Source organism: Oryctolagus cuniculus, chromosome 13 (assembly GCF_051225735.1).
Source record: "Oryctolagus cuniculus isolate XC-2025 breed Fujian yellow rabbit chromosome 13, ASM5122573v1, whole genome shotgun sequence".
NCBI lineage: Eukaryota > Metazoa > Chordata > Mammalia > Lagomorpha > Leporidae > Oryctolagus > Oryctolagus cuniculus.
Window position 1 is genome coordinate 1099136 of NC_142879.1, and position 18984 is coordinate 1118119.

The 18984-nt window shown below is 60.1% G+C and overlaps 1 protein-coding gene across 1 annotated transcript in view; it reads right to left on the reverse strand.

The window, feature by feature from the left end:
• Window positions 1-18210, reverse strand: part of SHCBP1L (SHC binding and spindle associated 1 like) — a 31123-nt gene extending 12913 nt beyond the window's left edge. Inside the window, exons 1-6 of the mRNA XM_051841417.3 lie at window positions 17564-18210; window positions 16346-16495; window positions 14139-14353; window positions 13623-13709; window positions 13343-13561; window positions 799-904 (exon numbers count right to left, since the gene is read on the reverse strand). Of these exons, the coding sequence (XP_051697377.3) occupies window positions 799-904; window positions 13343-13561; window positions 13623-13709; window positions 14139-14353; window positions 16346-16495; window positions 17564-17923 (1137 nt within the window). The 5' untranslated portion in view covers window positions 17924-18210. The remainder of the gene's footprint in view (window positions 1-798; window positions 905-13342; window positions 13562-13622; window positions 13710-14138; window positions 14354-16345; window positions 16496-17563) is intronic.
• Between the last annotated feature and the right edge of the window lie 774 nt (window positions 18211-18984).

Below are 18984 nucleotides of genomic sequence, written 5' to 3' on the forward strand. Positions count from 1 at the left end.
GCAGTCTAACTGTTGGACAAGGCCGGGAAGGTGTTTTTTTGCCGAAAGGATGGGAAACTGATCCCTGCAGGGTGCCTAGTGGCTCATCCCGCAGAGGAAGCGCCCCAGCTCGCACCCTGCTGTGGCGTTCCTTACTGAGGGGGATGACTGAGATAAATCCCAGGAAGTTAGCACCCACAGCTGCGGAGACGGCGGTGCCGCTCACGGAAGCAGAGCTGTAGAACAGACGTTTGCGTCGACGTGGGCGTGAGCAGGGGGCAGCCGCACGCCTGGCTGGGGCCGAGAACTAAGGTGTGGTCTCGGTGTGCATCCTGGATCCCAGGCACACACAGGAGGCTATGGGGGAGATGAGTGCAGGAGAAAGACAGGCACCAAACACTTGGAGACCGTAGGGGGCACAGCAGCGATTGAGAGGACGGAAGACGGGAAAATACAGAGACGGGGAGAGATGCGAGACGCCGCTGAGGAGCTGGCGGGCTGGGACAGTCACTCTGTCACAGCACGTTTTTGCTCATGGCTGGTGACATTTATATTTGTCCTGTAGGTTTAGCTGCAATTGCAGCCGCCTCTGGTCCACACTGCAGCCACACTTGAATGTATAAAGAACCATGGCTGCAGGTCTGGTTCAAGTTCTCTCTCACATCTGTGGCATCGTCACCTTAGCAACCAGCAAGGTACCTGGCAACAGGGTCAGTCCTCAGCGGACGGCCCCGGGCTAACCGCTGGGAGGAGCCTGGGGGGCTGCTCTTCTGACCGGTGCAGCCAAAGGTGCGTGAACAAGAACAAGGCGTGTCTTACCATCTCAGTCGTCATCACTTTGGCGACAATATGTGTTATGGTCTTTCCGAGGTCTCTCTTTCCTTTCCTGCGTCTCAGAATTCTTGGAAAAAAAGGTCCATGAACTCTGCAGTTGAAAATATTTGTTATTAAGTTAACACAGGGAATGCTCAAACCATCCTTACTTAGTAAATAACTTGGCACGAGCACCTGAGAGAAATCGGTTTATTGGCTGGAAGATTTCTGACCGAAACAGCCACTCGAGAGCAACGCGAAGATCAAGATCTAGTTAACTCCATGTCCAGCCCCTAAACATGAACTCGTCCTTTTACTGGGCTGTAGCTGGGCACCCACTGCCTCAGCTCCCTCGGGCGTGGGAACCCCTGCTGTCTTGGTGGGAATCCCTGCTATCTTGGTGGGAGTCTGCTATCTCAGTGGGAACCCCTACTGTCTCGGTGGGAACCCCCGCTGTCTAGGTGGGAATCCCTGCTGTCTTGGTGGGAATCCCTGCTGTCTAGGTGGGAAGTCCTGCTGTCTCGGTGGGAACCCCTGCTGTCTTGGTGGGAATCCCCGCTGTCTTGGTGGGAATCCCTGCTATCTTGGTGGGAGTCTGCTATCTCAGTGGGAACCCCTACTGTCTCGGTGGGAACCCCCGCTGTCTAGGTGGGAATCCCTGCTGTCTTGGTGGGAATCCCTGCTGTCTAGGTGGGAAGTCCTGCTGTCTCGGTGGGAACCCCTGCTGTCTTGGTGGGAATCCCCGCTGTCTTGGTGGGAATCCCTGCTATCTTGGTGGGAGTCTGCTATCTCAGTGGGAACCCCTACTGTCTCGGTGGGAACCCCCGCTGTCTCGGTGGGAATCCCTGCTGTCTTGGTGGGAATCCCTGCTGTCTTGGTGGGAATCCCTGCTATCTTGGTGGGAGTCTGCTATCTCAGTGGGAACCCCTACTGTCTCGGTGGGAACCCCCGCTGTCTCGGTGGGAATCCCTGCTGTCTCGGTGGGAATCCCTGCTGTCTCGGTGGGAATCCCTGCTGTCTAGGTGGGAAGTCCTGCTGTCTCGGTGGGAATCCCCGCTGTCTCGGTGGGAACCCCTGCTGTCTAGGTGGGAACCCCTGCTGTCTTGGTGGGAATCCCTGCTGTCTCGGTGGGAATCCCCGCTGTCTTGGTGGGAACCCCCGCTGTCTCGGTGGGAATCCCCGCTGTCTAGGTGGGAAGTCCTGCTGTCTTGGTGGGAACCCCTGCTGTCTCGGTGGGAATCCCCGCTGTCTCGGTGGGAATCCCTGCTGTCTCGGTGGGAATCCCTGCTGTCTAGGTGGGAAGTCCTGCTGTCTCGGTGGGAATCCCCGCTGTCTCAGTGGGAATCCCCGCTCTCTAGGTGGGAATCCCTGCTGTCTCGGTGGGAATCCCCGCTGTCTCGGTGGGAATCCCTGCTGTCTCGGTGGGAACCCCCGCTGTCTCGGTGGGAACCCCCGCTGTCTTGGTGGGAATCCCCGCTGTCTCGGTGGGAACCCCCGCTGTCTAGGTGGGAACCCCCGCTGTCTCAGTGGGAATCCCTGCTGTCTTGGTGTGAATCCCTGCTGTCTGTCCTCTCGTAACCCAGAGGTTTGGACTCACACGACACACAGCACGGGTCTGGGGAGAAGCAGGTTTTGGAACACGCCTCGTTGTGGAGACCACGTTCAGTTAGCAGGTGGTTTCCAGAGCTAAGTTGGCCGTCTCCCCCCGCAGAAGAGTCTGGCTTCTCAGCTGTGTGTGTACCATTGCTGTCCGGCACTTCTGACAAATCCATTCTTTCCCTTCTTTCAGCTTTTTGTACTTGTCCCGAGTGCTCTCTCAATCATTTCTGCCTCTCCAAAAGAGAGTCCGGAAACCGTCAGAACAGCCACTGACTGACAGGAGACAGGGATGCACCAGTCAGGGCCTTAGCATTAACCCTTCAGCTTCTGTGGCACTCTGATTACTGCTTGATGCAAAGGAGGTGTAGCTTTCATACCAATTTTTTTAGCTTATGTCCCAATTATCAAATATTCTTTGTGTAGCTTAGGAGTTCCAGAAAGAGTTTCTAACAATTTCCCATGCAAGTCACTCAGGTTTGAATCTCAATATCTTAGCAGTGTTCTCCAAAGCAAACGTTTGGGTAAACATTACCAAATCAAGCCCACTGCCCATTTCCACACCACTTGACTGAGTGGTCACAGTCTTGAGAAACAGACCACTCCCCTTGTCCGCCACGTGCCACACCGTGACCTGCCTCGAGTGGCGTCCTCCACCTTCCAGGACCCCGAGCAGTTATGCCCTCCTGGCTTAGAGTCAAAGATAAATATACGATTTCTCAAATCCAACGTACTGCATGTGGCTTGCGTGCAGCTAAGACTTTCCCGCGGGCTGTTCCGTGCAGTCGCCCCCGGGTGCACACTTGGTTCGGTCACCGTGATGGATGCAGCACGCCCAGCCCAGGACGCTGTCCTGGCGCGTCTGTGCAGGGTAAAGCCCACCTGCTTCCTGTCATCATGGGGCTCTGCTGTCCTCCTTTTAAATTCACAGCCGAAGTGAGCAAGAGGCGCAGAAAGCTCCCACGTGTTCCTCGCCCTCCGCCCACCCGGCGGCGCACCTGCCCCAGCGGAGGAGCCTGCCTGGTGCATCTCCACCCCGAGTCCGTGCGTTACAGCAGGGCCGGCTCTCGGTGCTGCCCGCTCTGGGAATTTGGTCAAATGGGAGAGGAAAGGTGCGACCCACGCTGGCCTTGTGCAGGGCAGACTCACAGCCTTGTCTCCCCCTCCCCAGGAGCCCTCTGACCGCCTCCGTCGTTCTGCCCTGCGTGGAACGCCAGAGCTGGTAACACGCATGCAAGCGCCCTGCACGTCTCTCCCTGCCCGTGAGTGGCGCCGCGCGTCTGATCGCCATGGAATACTCACGCTCTCAGCCCCTGCACGGCTGGGCGGCCTCGGAGTAAAGGCGCCAGAAACACACGCGTGCAGGCCTCCCGTGCCAGTGGACCCGCGAGCGTGGCTGCCGGCCCCGTGCAGCAGCGCCCTCCGGTCGCTAGAAACTTCCGAGTGACTGTGGCGTCTGAATCCCCCATCTCCGTTCTCAGCACTGGGTGGAAACCTCCGGTTTCTCTGCTTCTTTCTTGGAATTCGAAAGCGGAATCACTTCCATCTACCCCTCTTGTCTGTTGTAACTCGGCCAGCTCTGAAATCCTTTCACACCCTTGTCTCTCAGCACACCTTCTGCTTACTGCTGCCTACTGTCTCGCCACGGCGTTTCCTAGCCCGAGACACAGCCCCAGGGACAGAGGTAACGCTTCCCCTCCAGCCTGGTGCCCTTTCCCTCGTCTCCTTGCCAAGTGCTCTGGCCAGAACCGCTGGTGAGATCTGAACGGAAGAGGTGGAGCGGACATCAGGGTCTCACTCCGGGGTGGAGGAGGAACCGTCCATTTTGTGCCCAGAGTGCGAGGCCAGCTGTGGGTGTTCACAGACAGCCTTGAAGGAGAATCCCTTCTTTCCAAACTTCTTGAGAGTTTTTATCAGGAAGGGTGCTGAATTGCAAGTGAACTTTTCCTGTCTGGTGAGGCGGTCATGTGACTCCTGTCCATTGTTCCATAAGCGTCACATTGCAGTAACATCACACAGCGCCGCACGGGTGGATTTTCACGTTAAGTCAACCTTGCACGTCTGGGACACATTCCACAGGTCATCGTGTCCGACCCCTTTCCTCTGCGGCTGAGTTCCGTGTGTTGGGACCTTTCTGGAGACCGGGTCTGCGATGTCCCAGTTTCGACATCAGAGTAAGGCTGCTGGTGCAGAATAGCCGGGGAAGCAGCGCTCCCTCCGGGGGCAGAGTCCCTGTGAACGCTGTCCACGCGTGCCAGACGCTCCGTGACGACGTCAGTCCTGGCTTCCTCCGTGGCGGCTTGTCCCTCGCTCAGCCAATCGCTTCCTTGCCACAGGCCCGTGCACAGTTCACGCTGCCGCTTCAGTCAGCTGGGGCAGGTTGGGTCTCGCTGAGCACTGGCCCACGTAATCCGGGCTGCTTACTCTGTTGGCTTGCTTTATTCAGACGGCTTAAACTTCTTCTTAGGGGCCGGCGCTGTGGTACCGCAGGTGAAAGCCTGGCCCACAGTGCCGCATCTCATATGGACGCCGGCTCAGGTCCGGCTGCTCCACTTCCGAGCCTGCTCTCTGCCATGGCCTGGGAAGGCAGAGGAACATGTCCCAGGACCCTGGGCCCCCGCACCCACGTGGGAGGCCAGGAAGACGCTCCTGACTTTGGATCATCTCAGCTCAGGCCATTGCAGCCATTTGGGGAGTGAACCAGCAGACGGAAGACCTCTCTCTTTGGCTCTACCTCTCTTTCTGTCTTTCAAATAAATAAAAATAATTTTTAAAAAGTTATTTTTATTTCTGTCCAGGTTTTTATGTGGACATTTTTTTTAAAGTTAGTTGAGGGGCCGATACTGAGGCATGGCGTGTTAAGGCAGCGCCTACAGTGTCGGCATCCCATATGCGTGCCAGTTAAATCCCAACTGCTCCACTTCCGATCCAGCTCCCTGCTAATGCGCTTGGGAAAGCAGCAGATGGCCAAAGTGCTTAGACCCCTGCACCCACGTGGGAGACCTGGGAGAAGCTCCTGGCTCCTGGCTGTGGGTCAGCTCAGCTCCAGCCATCGCAGCCATTTGGGGGGTGAACCACCGAATGGAAGATCTCTCTCTCTCTCTCTGTAAGTCTGGCTTTCAAATAAACTAAATAAATCTTTAAAAAAATTAGTTGAGTAAAATCCCAGCTAGGAGTGCAGCTGCTGGATCGCATGAACTATGATGAGCTCTGCAGGAAACTGTCAGTCTCGCACGAGTTGGTACCGCCGTGCAGCCCAGCCGCCAGCACCCGGTCTCCGCTGCTGTTCCCCCGCCATCGGCGCTCGGCGCTCGGCGCTCCTGGCGAGCGGGCGGCAGCCTCCTAAGACAAAGGCTGCCAAGCATCTGTCCAGACGCTTCTTGGCCTTCTGGGGTCTGCTTGGCTGATACCTCCAAATCGTTCGCACACTTTCAGTTGGGTCATCTGTCTTGTTTTTTTTATATCAAACTTGTGTTTTGCAAGTGTTTTCTCCCAAATTGTAGCTTGTCTTTTCACTCTCTCAACAATGTCTCTCTGCAGAGCGATTTTTGATTGAACCAGGTCCACGCCAGCATTTTCACTCGCTCAGGGACCACAGCTGTCGTTAGGGCCGAAGAGCCCTGTCAGACGCGCGGTCTCTTGGCTTTCCTCTTCCATCTCGTTCTACAAGTCTCAAAGTCCTGAGCTTAGTTCGAATCGATGAGGCCTGTTACGGGTTGAGGACTTGATGTTGAAACTCGAAGTCTTCTGCTCACCACGAGTGGATTCCTGTCAGCAGCCGTGGACTGCGGATGGAGACTGGGTCTCGGACGGCGCCTGGGGGGCGGCCCGGTGGGAGGGCTCTGGTCACCAGGCCACGCCCTTGCGAGGCAGCTGTCCTGACAGGGCTCACTGCGGCCGCCCGCACTGCTGGCTGGCCGGCCCCGCCTTTGGCCAGTGTCCTCCTCAGCAGAAGCCAGGCTGGGTGTGCTGGAACCCGGGCCGCAGCCCCAGAGCACTTGGTGGGAAGCCGGGCTCTGCAGTGGGTGGCTGGGCCTTTTCCTGGGAGACTTCTACCCTGGAAGATCTTTGGAGCAAATTTTATTTCTAAACTCCTGCTGGCCTGGTGCTTTCTGTTTTTGAAAGGCTATTGATTATTGACAATATATATATATATATATATATATTTGGACAGATAGAGTTAGACAATGAGAGAGAAAGAGACAGAGAGAAAGGTCCTCCCTCTGTTGGTTCACCTCCCAAATGGCCGCCATGGTTGGAGCTACGCTGATCCAAAGCCAGGAGCCAGGTGCCTCCCCCTGGTCTCCCATGCAGGTGCAGGGCCCAAGCACTCGGGCCATCCTCCACTGCCTTCCCGGGACACAGCAGAGAGCTGGACTGGAAGAGGAGCAACCAGGACCAGAACCCGGCACCCATATGGGATGCCGGCGCCGCAGGTGGAAGATTAACCAAGTGAGCCACAGCGCCAGCCCCTGACTTAATATATTGAATATAGTCTTACTCAGATTTCTACTTGCTCCTCTCTGATTTGGCCCAATTTGTCTAAGTTATCAAATTTGCCCTTATTAACCCAGGCGATCGGCAGTGGCGGCTGAGCCCTGGGAGGAGAGCTGTGTGCTTCAGTGTGCCACGTGCGCAGCCAGCACTGTCCCGGGGCTGCTTAGCCTGGCCACGGTCACCACGGTCACGGAGCTTCCCAAGGAAGCGGCTTCGGCTCAGCAGTTTTTCTCCCATGTTTTCCTGTTCTCAGCTCATTCATCTCGGCTCTAATTTTTATCCCCTTTCTTCTGCCTGCTTTGGGTTTTAACAGTTCTTTCTCTAATTTCTCAAGTGGAAGCTTGGGTTATTGAGTTCATGTCTTCTTCTTTTTTTTTTTTTAAGATTTATTTATTTCAAAGAGCTACACAGAGAGAGAAGGAGAGGTAGAGAGAGAGAGAGGTCTTCCATTCACTGGTTCACTCCCCGCTTGGCCGCAATGGCCAGAGCTGTGCCGATCCGAAGCCAGGAGCCAGGAGCTTCTTCCAGATCTCCTACGTGGGTGCAGGGCCCAAGCACTTGGGCCATCTTCTACTGCTTTCCCAGGCCATAGCAGAGAGCTGGATCGGAAGTGGAGCAGCCGGGACTAGAACCAGCACCCATATGGGATGCTGGTGCTTCAGGCCAGGGCGTTAACCCGCTGTGCCACAGCGCCGGTCCCTTCTCTCTGTTCTAATATGAGAATACTTCAGTAAGCTCATGAAATTAAATCTGTTATTTTGGTGCAAGAGTTTGAATTCCTGCATAGCTTTTAATCTGGGCTCTCAGGAACCTTTTGAAGTCCTATCGTCTACGCATTACAGCTGTTAATTACCTCCCAAAGGCTTTTTCTGCATCGCAAAATTTTGGTATTTTCACTTAAACTTTTATTTATATTGAGACTTCTTTGACTCGTGTGTTATGTAAGAATGTTAAAATCCACATATTTAGGAAATTTTGCTGCTATTTTTCTGTTGGTGATTTCCTTTCATTCCACTGTATTCTGAGAATATATATTCTATTCTTTTAAATTTGTTGAGTTGAGTTTCATGGCCCAAAAGATGAGCCTCTAGGTAAAAGCCCTGTAGAGTGTGAGAAGACTGTGTATCCTGTTGCCACCCAGTGACTGACAGAGATGTCACCCTGACTGACAAGGCAGCCCATGACTCACTCTACAGGTGTCACCTTGACGGACAAGGCCGCCCATGACTCACTCTACAGGTGTCACCCTGATGGACAAGGCCGCCCAGTGACTCACTCTACGGGTGTCACCCTGATGAACAAGGCCGCCCATGACTCACTCTACGGGTGTCACCCTGATGGACAAGGCCACCCAAGTGACTGACTCTACAGGTGTTACTCTGACGGACAAGGCCGCCCAGTGACTGACTCTACAGGTGTCACCCTGACAGACAAGGCCGTCCAGTGACTGACTCTACAGGTGTCACCCTGACGGACAAGGCTGCCCAGTGACTGACAGAGATGTCACCCTGACGGACAAGGCCGCCCAGTGACTGACTCTACAGGTGTCACCCTGACGGACAAGGCCGCCCAGTGACTGACTCTACAGGTGTCACCCTGACGGACAAGGCCGCCCAGTGACTTACTCTACAGGTGTCACCCTGACGGACAAGGCTGCCCAGTGACTGACTCTACAGGTGTCACCCTGACGGACAAGGCCGCCCAGTGACTGACAGAGATGTCACCCTGACGGACAAGGCAGCCCATGACTCACTCTACAGGTGTCACCCTGACGGACAAGGCCGCCCAGTGACTGACTCTACAGGTGTCACCCTGACGGACAAGGCCGCCCAGTGACTCAGAGATGTCACCCTGACTGACAAGGCCGCCCATGACTCACTCTACAGGTGTCACCTTGACTGACAAGGCCGCCCAGTGACTGACTCTACAGGTGTCACCCTGATGGACAAGGCAGCCCATGACTCACTCTACAGGTGTCACCCTGACGGACAAGGCCGCCCAGTGACTGACTCTACAGGTGTCACCCTGACGGACAAGGCCGCCCAGTGACTCAGAGATGTCACCCTGACTGACAAGGCCGCCCATGACTCACTCTACAGGTGTCACCTTGACTGACAAGGCCGCCCAGTGACTGACTCTACAGGTGTCACCCTGACGGACAAGGCCGTCCAGTGACTGACTCTACAGGTGTCACCCTGACGGACAAGGCCGTCCAGTGACTGACTCTACAGGTGTCACTCTGACGGACAAGGCCGCCCAGTGACTGACTCTACAGGTGTCACCCTGACGGACAAGGCCGTCCAGTGACTGACTCTACAGGTGTCACCCTGACGGACAAGGCTGCCCAGTGACTGACAGAGATGTCACCCTGACGGACAAGGCCGCCCAGTGACTGACTCTACAGGTGTCACCCTGACGGACAAGGCCGCCCAGTGACTGACTCTACAGGTGTCACCCTGACGGACAAGGCCGCCCAGTGACTTACTCTACAGGTGTCACCCTGACGGACAAGGCCGCCCAGTGACTGACTCTACAGGTGTCACCCTGACGGACAAGGCCGTCCAGTGACTGACTCTACAGGTGTCACCCTGACGGACAAGGCCGCCCAGTGACTGACAGAGATGTCACCCTGATGGACAAGGCCGCCCAGTGACTGACTCTACAGGTGTCACCCTGATGGACAAGGCCGCCCAGTGACTGACTCTACAGGTGTCACCCTGACGGACAAGGCCGCCCAGTGACTCACTCTACGGGTGTCACCCTGACGGACAAGGCTGCCCATGACTCACTCTACAGGTGTCACCTTGACTGACAAGGCCGCCCAGTGACTCAGAGATGTCACCCTGACTGACAAGGCAGTCCATGACTCACTCTATGGGTGTCACCCTGACGGACAAGGCCGCCCAGTGACTGACTCTACAGGTGTCACCCTGACGGACAAGGCCACCCAGTGACTCAGAGATGTCACCCTGACGGACAAGGCCGCCCAGTGACTCACTCTACGGGTGTCACCCTGACGGACAAGGCCACCCATGACTCACTCTACAGGTGTCACCTTGACTGACAAGGCCGCCCAGTAACTGACTCTACGGGTGTCACCCTGACTGACAAGGCCACCCAGTGACTGACTCTACAGGTGTCACCCTGACGGACAAGGCCGCCCAGTGACTCAGAGGTGTCACCCTGACAGACAAGGCCACTCAGATCAACCACCACCTTCCCTAGTTCATGTCTGCCTGGTCTATCAGTTGCTGAAAAACAGATGCTGATGTTTCCAGGTATAATACTGGACTGCAGTTCCAAACCTCGCATATTCACTTATTTATTTAAAAGGCAGAGTTAGAGAGAGAGAGAGAGAGAGAGAGAGAGAGGTCTTCTATCTGCTTGTTCAGTCCCCACATGGCCATAACGGCAAAGCTGCGCCAATCCGAAGCCAGGAGCTTCTTCCAGGTCTCCCACATGGGTGCAGGGGCCCAAGGACTTGGGCCATCTTCTGCCTTCCCAGGCCACAGCAGGGAGCTGGGTCAGAAGAGGAGCAGCCGGGACTAGAACCGGCGCCCACATGGGGTGTCAGCACTGCAGGAGGCTTTGCCCGCCTCGCCACAGCGCCGGCCCCAGGAATTCTTTTCTCACAGCTCTGCAAGCGGGGAGGCCTGAAGTCAGGCAGGAGCGTGTGAGGGCCCCCGGGCCTGCTGCATCTGTGCGCTGCTGTCGTATCTGACGTCGGAAAACTCGGCCCTGGCGAGCTCCATCACGCGCCCTCTCCAGGATCTTGGTAGAAAGCGCACGACAGGGCTGCTGTCTCTGCCTCTCTCCCGTCCCTCGTTCCCTCCGAGAAGTCTCCGCAGCTGGGCTCAGCCCCTCCCGCTGTCCTTTACCTCCTGTGAGGTTGTCACTCTGGCTTTCCTCCCTCACAAGTAGCCCTGGTTCCCACGGCCCACCTGCGCTGGCAGGCCCCTCCTGACCCGCGTCGCCACTGCGTCTAGCTTCCTGGATGGTTGCTCTCACAGCCGTGAGGCGGCACAGTGAACGGGGTCGAGTTTCTTAACAGTCTGGCCAGCAGTCGGCCAGGCTGCCCAGGACCTCAGTGCTGCCTCGTGAGCGCTTTGCATTTCAGAGCTGAATCCTAAAATCTTTGATTCTTTCTCATAGTTTTGTACTTTTTAAAACAGCTTTATTTGAAAGGAGAGTTAGAGAGAGAGAGGTCTTCCATCTGCTGATTCACTCCCTAAATGGCCGCAACAGACGGGGCTGGGCCAGGCCAAAGCCAGGAGCTAGGAGCTTCTTCCGGGCCTCCCACGCAGGTGCAGGGCCCCCCACGCTTGGGCCATCTTCTGCTGCTTTCCCAGGCCACCGCAGGGAACTGGATCGGAAGAGGGGCAGCGGGATTTGAACCGGCGCCCTCATGGGATGCGACGCCACAGGGGGCAGCTGGATCAGCTCCGCTGTAACACCAGCCCCTTTGTCAGTCTTCGCTTCTCTTCGAATTCCCTGTGTTTGCTGACTGTATTTTCCTGATTTCCACAATCATGCTTTCCTTCCATTCCTTAAACAGATTGACGTAAATGCTCTGAAACCTTCAACAAATCCAACATCCGCCCCTCTCAGCTCCTGTCCTGAGCGCGGGTCTAAGTCTCCTGCTTCTTTTCTTTTCTTTTTTTAATTTATTTTATTATTTTTTTTATTTGACAGACAGAGTTAAACAGTGAGAGACAGAGACAGAGAAAGGTCTTCCTTCCGTTGGTTCCGTTGGTTCAGGTGCCTCCTCCTGGTCTCCCATGCAGGTGCAGGGCCCAAGCACTTGGGCCATCCTCCACTGCCTTCCCGGGCCACAGCAGAGAGCTGGACTGGAAGAGGAGCAACCGAGACTAGAACCCGGTGCCCATATGGGATGCCGGTGCTGCAGGCAGAGGATTAACCAAGAGAGCCACGGCACCGGCCCTAAGTCTCCGGCTTCTTCGCACGTTTATTAACATGGGGCTGAAGGGGGATTTTGAGGACTGCGACCGCCCTGGCAGCCCTGGCCATGTGATGTCTGAGGACTGCGGTTGCACTTTGCACCTGGCAGCCAAGCCCCTCGCGGCTCCCGGCTCTCTGCAGCCTAACTCCCTGCCCCCCACCTTCTCTGCCGCAGCCGGGAGAACCGGGGTCGCCACAGGTCCCCACATCCTCCCCCAAGGAGGAACTGCCCGGTGCTGCCCCGGCGCGGAGCGCCTTGCAGAGCTGCAGGCCCTGCTGTGTCCCGTCTGCCTTTAGACCGGTTTTCGGGCAGAGGTGTGCGCGGTCAGCCACTCCACCATTCCCGGGACCGGACGGCCCATGGCGAGTTTCGGGACGAGAGGCATCTGTGTTGCTTCACGCCACGAGGACGTGGGGATGACATGGCAGCTCGCGCTCCTCTGGGCTCACGGACGCCTTCCTGGGGGTGACTGAGCCTCCTGTGTGTCTCCCAGCGGCCCCAGTGCGTACCGTGGGCAGCAGATGGGCAGCTTCGTGGTCAGAGAGGGGCACACGGAAAGCTCTGGGCCCACAGCTCCTGGGCGGCTTGGGAGGCGCTCCCCGCGCGCCCCCGGCAGCGTCCTGGTTAAACCTGCATCTGTCGTTTCTCATCAGAAGGACGTCCGGTGCTGTGTTGGTAAGAGGCGCTGCGGGGCTGAGCCCAGCCACTTCCCCGGGGACACGGCGGGGTGGGGGAGCTCCTGCCCACTTGTGCCCCGGCCCAGAATCAAAGATCAGAAAAGGGCTGGGTTCAGGAGCGCATCTTTGGTCAAGAAAGACCGCCCCACACTGATTTCAGCGTGTTCAGTTAGCAGAGATACGAAGCTCGTGGGATGTCCAAGTGTACAGCCGACCTGGGCCCAGTGCGCACCCGCCGCACCCGGTGCACCCGCCCCGCACCCGCTGCAGCCACCGGGCACCCACCGCAGCCGCGCACCCCCCACAGCGCCCCGCACCAACGGCAGACGCGCACCCCCCCGCACCCAACCACAGCCTCCGCGCACCCCCCGCAGCGCCCCACACCCACCATGCACCGAAGCCGCGCACCCAACCGCAGCCTTAGTGCACCCTCCGCAGCCGCGCACCCCCTGCAGTGCCCCGCACCCCCCCCGCAGCGCCCCGCACCCACCGAAGCCGTGCACCCAACTGCAGCCTTAGCGCACCCTCCGCAGCTGCGCACCCCCGCAGCCCCCGCAGCGCCCCGCACCCCCCCGCAGCACCGCGCACCCCCGCAGCGCCCCGCACCCCCCGCAGCACCGCGCACCCCCGCAGCCGCGCACCCCCGCAGCGCCCCGCACCCCCGCAGCCGCGCACCCCCGCAGCGCCCCGCACCCCCGCAGCCCCCGCAGCGCCCCGCAGCCCCCTGCAGCCGCGCACCCCCCGCAGCGCCCCGCACCCCCCGCAGCACCGCGCACCCCCGCAGCCGCGCACCCCCGCAGCCGCGCACGCCCGCACCCACCGCAGCCGCAGGTCCTCCCACGTCTTCAGCAGCCCGCAGAGCATCACGATCTCGTAGTACTTCTTCCAGCACTCGACGGCCTCCGCGGCCGACGGGTCGTCCTTGATGCTGCCCTGGTACTCGATGAGCTCCGCGCGCTTGCTCTTGTACTTCTCCAGGGTCTTCCGGAACCGCTGCGCGATGGGCCCGGGGATCGTGCCGTCCTCCATGTCGCAACACCTGCAAGGCACCCGCACGTCGGCCCCTCCCCGGCGCGCGCCGCCCGCCCGCCCCCACTTACAGGTTGATCCGCTCCTCAATCAGGGCCGTGTAGTTCTCGCAGCCCTCCTCCTCGTCCCAGTCTCTCCAGAGAAAGTCGTAGAAGAACCTGCGAGGAAGCACATGGAGGACAGCCATCGACAGCTGCCCCGCTGCGCTGCAGACCCGGCCACGGGGAGAGCCTGCCACGCAGATGCGGCCACAGAGTGCCTGCCACGCGGACCCGGCCACGGGGAGGGCCTGCCACGTGGACCCGGCCACGGGGAGGGCCTGCCACGCGGACCCGGCCACGGGGAGGGCCTGCCACGCGGACCCACGAGGCCTCTAAACGTGAACAGTGAGATCCAGCTCAGCAGAGAGGCTCACGTGGGAGAAGAGTCCACGTCACTTAAATCCAAGTTCTGTGAAATGCAGTCAGAAATGGGAAGCTCTTAGTTAACCTTACATATGCTGCTTTGCCGATGTGTTCACCTAACCTGCGCATGAGGGAGCCGAGCCGGCAGAGCCGGGGCTCGGGCGCGAGGCGGGGCGCCCCTACCTCACGACCTCCAAGGCCAGGGCGATGTCGCCCACGGCGGCGTCCTGCCCCTCCACGGGGTACACCTCCAGCAGCGGCACGCTCTGCGCCAGCTCCGCCAGCACCTCGTCCACCGCCTCCCTCGGGATGTTGGCGATGTTGGAGGAGAAGGGCTCGGCCACCGAGACGGCCACCTTGAAGCAGGGCGAGGAGCTCTGGCGCGGCCGGCAGGTGACCTGCGACAGAGACACGCGTCAGCGAGGCCGGGCCCGCAGCTGGCTGCGACCTTTGATCATTTCTCCAATAGTCAGCGTGGCCAACAGTCAGGGACGATGCTGACGCGCCAGTCGCCTTCCAACTCTGCGAAGTCCCCTGAGGCTCTGGGAAGCGGGCGTCCCTTCCCAGCCACCCCGTTCTCCCCGGCCGTTCGGCCCGCTGCCTGCTCCTGCTTGGAGCGAAGCCCGCGTGCTCGCTGCGGCTGCTCTGCCGTCGCCAGCTCCTTCCCAGCTCTCTCCCTCTCTCTCTCTTTTTTAAAGATTTATTTATTTCTTTAAAAGGCAGAGTTACAGAGAGGCTGAGAGAGAGAGAGAGGTCGAGAGAGGTCCTCCATCCACTGGTTCACTCCCCAAATGGCAGCCATGGCTGGAGCTGGGCGATCGGAAGCCAGGAGCCTGGTGGAAGACTCGGGAGTGAGCAGGGCGGGGGGGGGGGGAGGGCGTGGGAGGAAGGGCGGGGCCCCCACTCCAGGGCCCGGCCCGCAGGGGACCAGGAGCACGCTGCCTGCACGCAGGAGCCAGTGCCCCGGCGGGCGGACACTGCCGCTGCTGGAGAAGTGGGCAGCCAGGAGTGCCGGCGGCTGTGAAGTTCACAGCCAAGTTCTGCCTCCGTGCCTGTTCAGCTCTGGTAAACCCAGAACACACACCGCAGCGTGAGTGAGGAGCTGAGGTATTTCGCGCACCCTGGAGACGGGGAGGCAGAGTTCCAGGCGGGCAGTTCCCGGGGGGACGTCAAGGCCTCGTGATCCGTCCAGGTGAGCGACAGGAGGCAGCGCTGGCGCAGGGCAGCCCCGCTCCACGCTTCCTCCCACCCAGAACTGGGACGTAACCGCACAGGCCTCCCACCCCAAGTCAGACTCCCTGCGCCTCGTCAACGAACATAAACACCACTCAAACTCGAGAGTCAGATTTCTTTTTTAGGGATTTATTTATTTGAAAGGCAGCGTTAAAGATTTTCCATCCACTGGCTCACTCTTCAACTGGCTTCAGCACTGGTCTCCCACGCGGGTGCAGGGGCCCAAGGACCTGGGCCATCCTCCACCGCTCTCCCAGGCCACAGCAGAGAGCTGGATTGGAAGTGGAGCAGCTGGGACTAGAACCGGCCCCCACATGGGATGCCAGCTCTGCAGGTGGCAGCTTGACCGGCCACGCCACAGCGCCGGCCCCCAGGGTGAACTGTGTGAAAGTTCTTGATGCAGTTTGCCAGGCTGCTTTGTACAGGGACCACAGAAAAGTCCTGGACCTCGCTGCCACACGGCGTCTCCTCACTCGCCTTCCTCTCGCCTTCCTTCCGCGCCGGCACAGCCTGGGCGTCTGTGTTCTCTGTTTTCAGAGAAGTCCGGCGCGGCCAGGGGTCGCCACGGAGCTTCAGGGCGGAAAAGCTGCTCGGGGCCTGGGGCCCGGGGCTCGGCCGCTCGGCCGGGGTCGCCAGGCGGCCACAGAAACGCGCCCGCAAAGAGGCCCGCGCTCAGCCTGTGGGCAGCTCAGAGCCCCTGACGCACGCAGAGCCCACGGCCTCTCACCCCGGCCGGTGGAGGAAGAGCTACGGACACTCCAGGCTGAGCCCGCGGCTGGCAGTCAGCACCCACCCGTGCCTGAAAGCGCGCCCTCGTGTGTCCCACGGAACACGTGTTCCCCACTTTCTCCCCCGTGCCTGATGCAGCAGGTTTCAAAGTTTTCCCTGAGGCCAGAACTGCCGCGGTGACCCGCCGGGGCGGGTGCCTCCGTGTCAGCGCCTCGTACACACCACGGCGTCCCGCAGGCCACGAGCGCGAGCCACAGAGCCCACAAAGCAGGCGCCGAGGCGGGGCCTCGAAGGGGAAGAACCGCGCGGTTTTAGCCAGAGCCGCCTGTCACCCGGCGACCTGGGCCGTGTCCCCTGCCCGCGGCTGCCAGCTCCGACCACGCAGCCAGGGCCCGCGCCCGCGCCGAGACCAAGTGCGACGGCCGTACCTCGACCAGGATGCCCACGAACGGGAGCGACGCCTCCTCAAACTGCACAAAGAACAGCTCCGGGTTGGTCTTCCAGACGCCCAGCCACTTCTCCTTCTGCGCCAGCTTTCCCGACAGGTACTTGCTCATAGCCTCGTCCACATCTTCCGCCTTACGGAAGGAAACACGCGTGTGGACACGGGACACCATACGCCGACAAAGCACGCGTGTGCTGACAAAGTCCCCGCGTGCTCGTCACTGTACCCCGAGCAGAAGGAGCATAACCACCTATTAAAACGCTAATTATTTAAACACATGCCAATTAACTCTTTCCTAACCTTGTGTAATGACCGACCTAACACATTCTGCTGTATAAAACCTTAAGGTCACACTCTGGGGCGGGCTCTGGCACAGCGGGTAAGCTGCCTCCTGGGAGCCTGCGTCCCACGGGAGTGCCTGGGAGGGGTGGCGCCTGGGCCTGGGCCTGGGCCTGCCCTGCCCCTCCCCTGCCCTGCTCCTCCCCTTGCCCCTCCCCTTCCCCTGCCCTGCCCCATCCCCCTGCCCCTGCCCTGCTCCTCCTCTGCCCCTCCCCCTCTCCCTCCCCTGCCCCTGCCCCTGCCCCTGCTCCAGCCTACCGGTGACCGCACCCTGGCAGGCAGCAGACCCGGGCTTGAGTGCTTGCCCAGGCTCCCGGCTTCAGCCTGGCCCAGCCCCTGCTGTGGGGGGCATTTGGGAGTGAACCAGCAGGTGAAGTTCGCTCTCGCTCTTGCTCTGCCTCTCAAATAATCTTTATTTTAAAAATTACCTTAAATACTTATTCTAAAAAAATGTATTTGCAAGGCAGAGAGAGAGAGAAAGAGAGAGAGAGAGTCCACTGGGCCGCCCCCCAAATGCTCCCAACAGCGGGTCTGGGCCAGGAAGGAGCCAGGAGCTCCGGGGGTCTCCCTGGGCCCCCCGGCCCGCGGTCTCCCCGGGTGTGCGTGAGCGGGGAGGGCAGCGGGGGAAGCCGGGCACTCTGCCCCCCGGGGGGGGGGCGTCTTGACGACTGTGCGCAACGCCCACCCCTCTGGAGCGCTCAGGAGGAAGGGTGGTCACGCACACGCGTGTCCGGCACAAGCGGCCCGCTCCCCTGCTTGCTGCCACGGCCACGGAGCCCCCGCAGGAGCGCCCACACCGACGAGCGCGGGCCCCCGCCGCGGCGCCCCCGCAGGCGGCCCGGCCCCGGCCGCGCGTCCGCACCTGGCAGCCCAGCAGCACCGCGTCGCAGTACAGCGCCACCTTCTCCGCCCGCCACATGCCCCGCAGCGGCGACGCGCACACGGCGGGCAGCGGCCGCGCCTCCTCCTCGGGCCCCGCGGCCGCCGGCCGCACGGCCGCCGCCGCCTCCGGCTCGGCCTCGGCCGCCTTCCCCGGGCGCTCGGCCGCGGGGGCGCCCGGGGGCTGCAGCCGCCGCCGCGCCGCCTCCCTGCCGGCTCTGCCCCTGACCGGCCGCGGGGCGGCCGCCACCGCGCGCACCGGGGCCGCGCCCGCCGCCGCCTCGCCCTGGCTCACGGCCCGCAGCGGGTCTTCGGGCCCCGCAGCCCTGAGCCCCGACGCCATCGCCTCCGCACCAGGCCCGCGGCGGCCGTTGGACCCGGCTGGGAACCGCGCGCGCGGGGCGCGAGGGCCTGGGCGCGGGGCGCGGGGCGCGGGGCGCGCGGCAGGGGGCGGCGGGACGGGAGCAAGCCGGGGTCGGGGCGCCCCTGTGCCCCAGGGACCCTTACTTTGCGGTGTGCCAGGCCAGGCCCAGGGGCTTCTGGCTTCGGATCGGTCCAGCTCTGGCGGTTGCGGCCATTTGGGGAGTGAACCAGCAGATGGAAGACCTCTCTCTCTGCCTCTGCCTCTCTGTAACTCTGCCTTTCTGATAAAAAATAATAAATCTTTTTAAAAAATGCCTTGTGCAGGAAAGGGACCTCCCTCTCCAGAAGTGATTTTCTTTTTTTTAATTTATTTGAAGGAGAGAGAGAAAGAGAGAGAGAGAGAGATCTTCTATCCACTGGTTCACTCCCAAATCCACCAATGGCTGGAGTTGGGCCAAGCTAAAGCCAGGAGCCAGGAGCTCCATCTGGGTCTCCCACGTGGGTGCAGGGGCCCAAGGACTCGGCCCCTCTACCGCTGCCTTCCCAGGTGCATTAGCAGGGAGCTGGAAGAGACGTGGAGCAGACGCGGAGCGGGGACTGGAACCAGCTCTCACATGGGATGCCGGGTCTCAGGTGGCAGCTTAACCCAGGAGTCCGTCCAGGGCTCCCACAGGGTGCCAGGGGCCCAGCTACCTGAGCCGTCCCCACAGCCCCCAGAGGCTGCGTCAGGAGCTGAGCTGCCACGAGACCCGGCGCTGGGAGCCAGCGCTGAACACCTGTTCCCCAGCGTGCTCTGTCCCGCGACGACACGGTGTGTGTAAGTTGTGCATTTGCTTTGTCTTCACCTATCACAAGCATTTGTAGTTGCAAATCATTCACGAAACGTGCAACTTCCCACGTGGACGCAGCGTGTCGCCCTGCGTTCCCGGGTGCTCGGGTGCAGGCGTCGGTGAAGCAGCGTGCCATTTTGGATTTGTGCGCGTGTGCTCTCGCCTTTACTGCAGATTCCCCTAGGGGACAGCGGGATTATTCAGTCTAAGT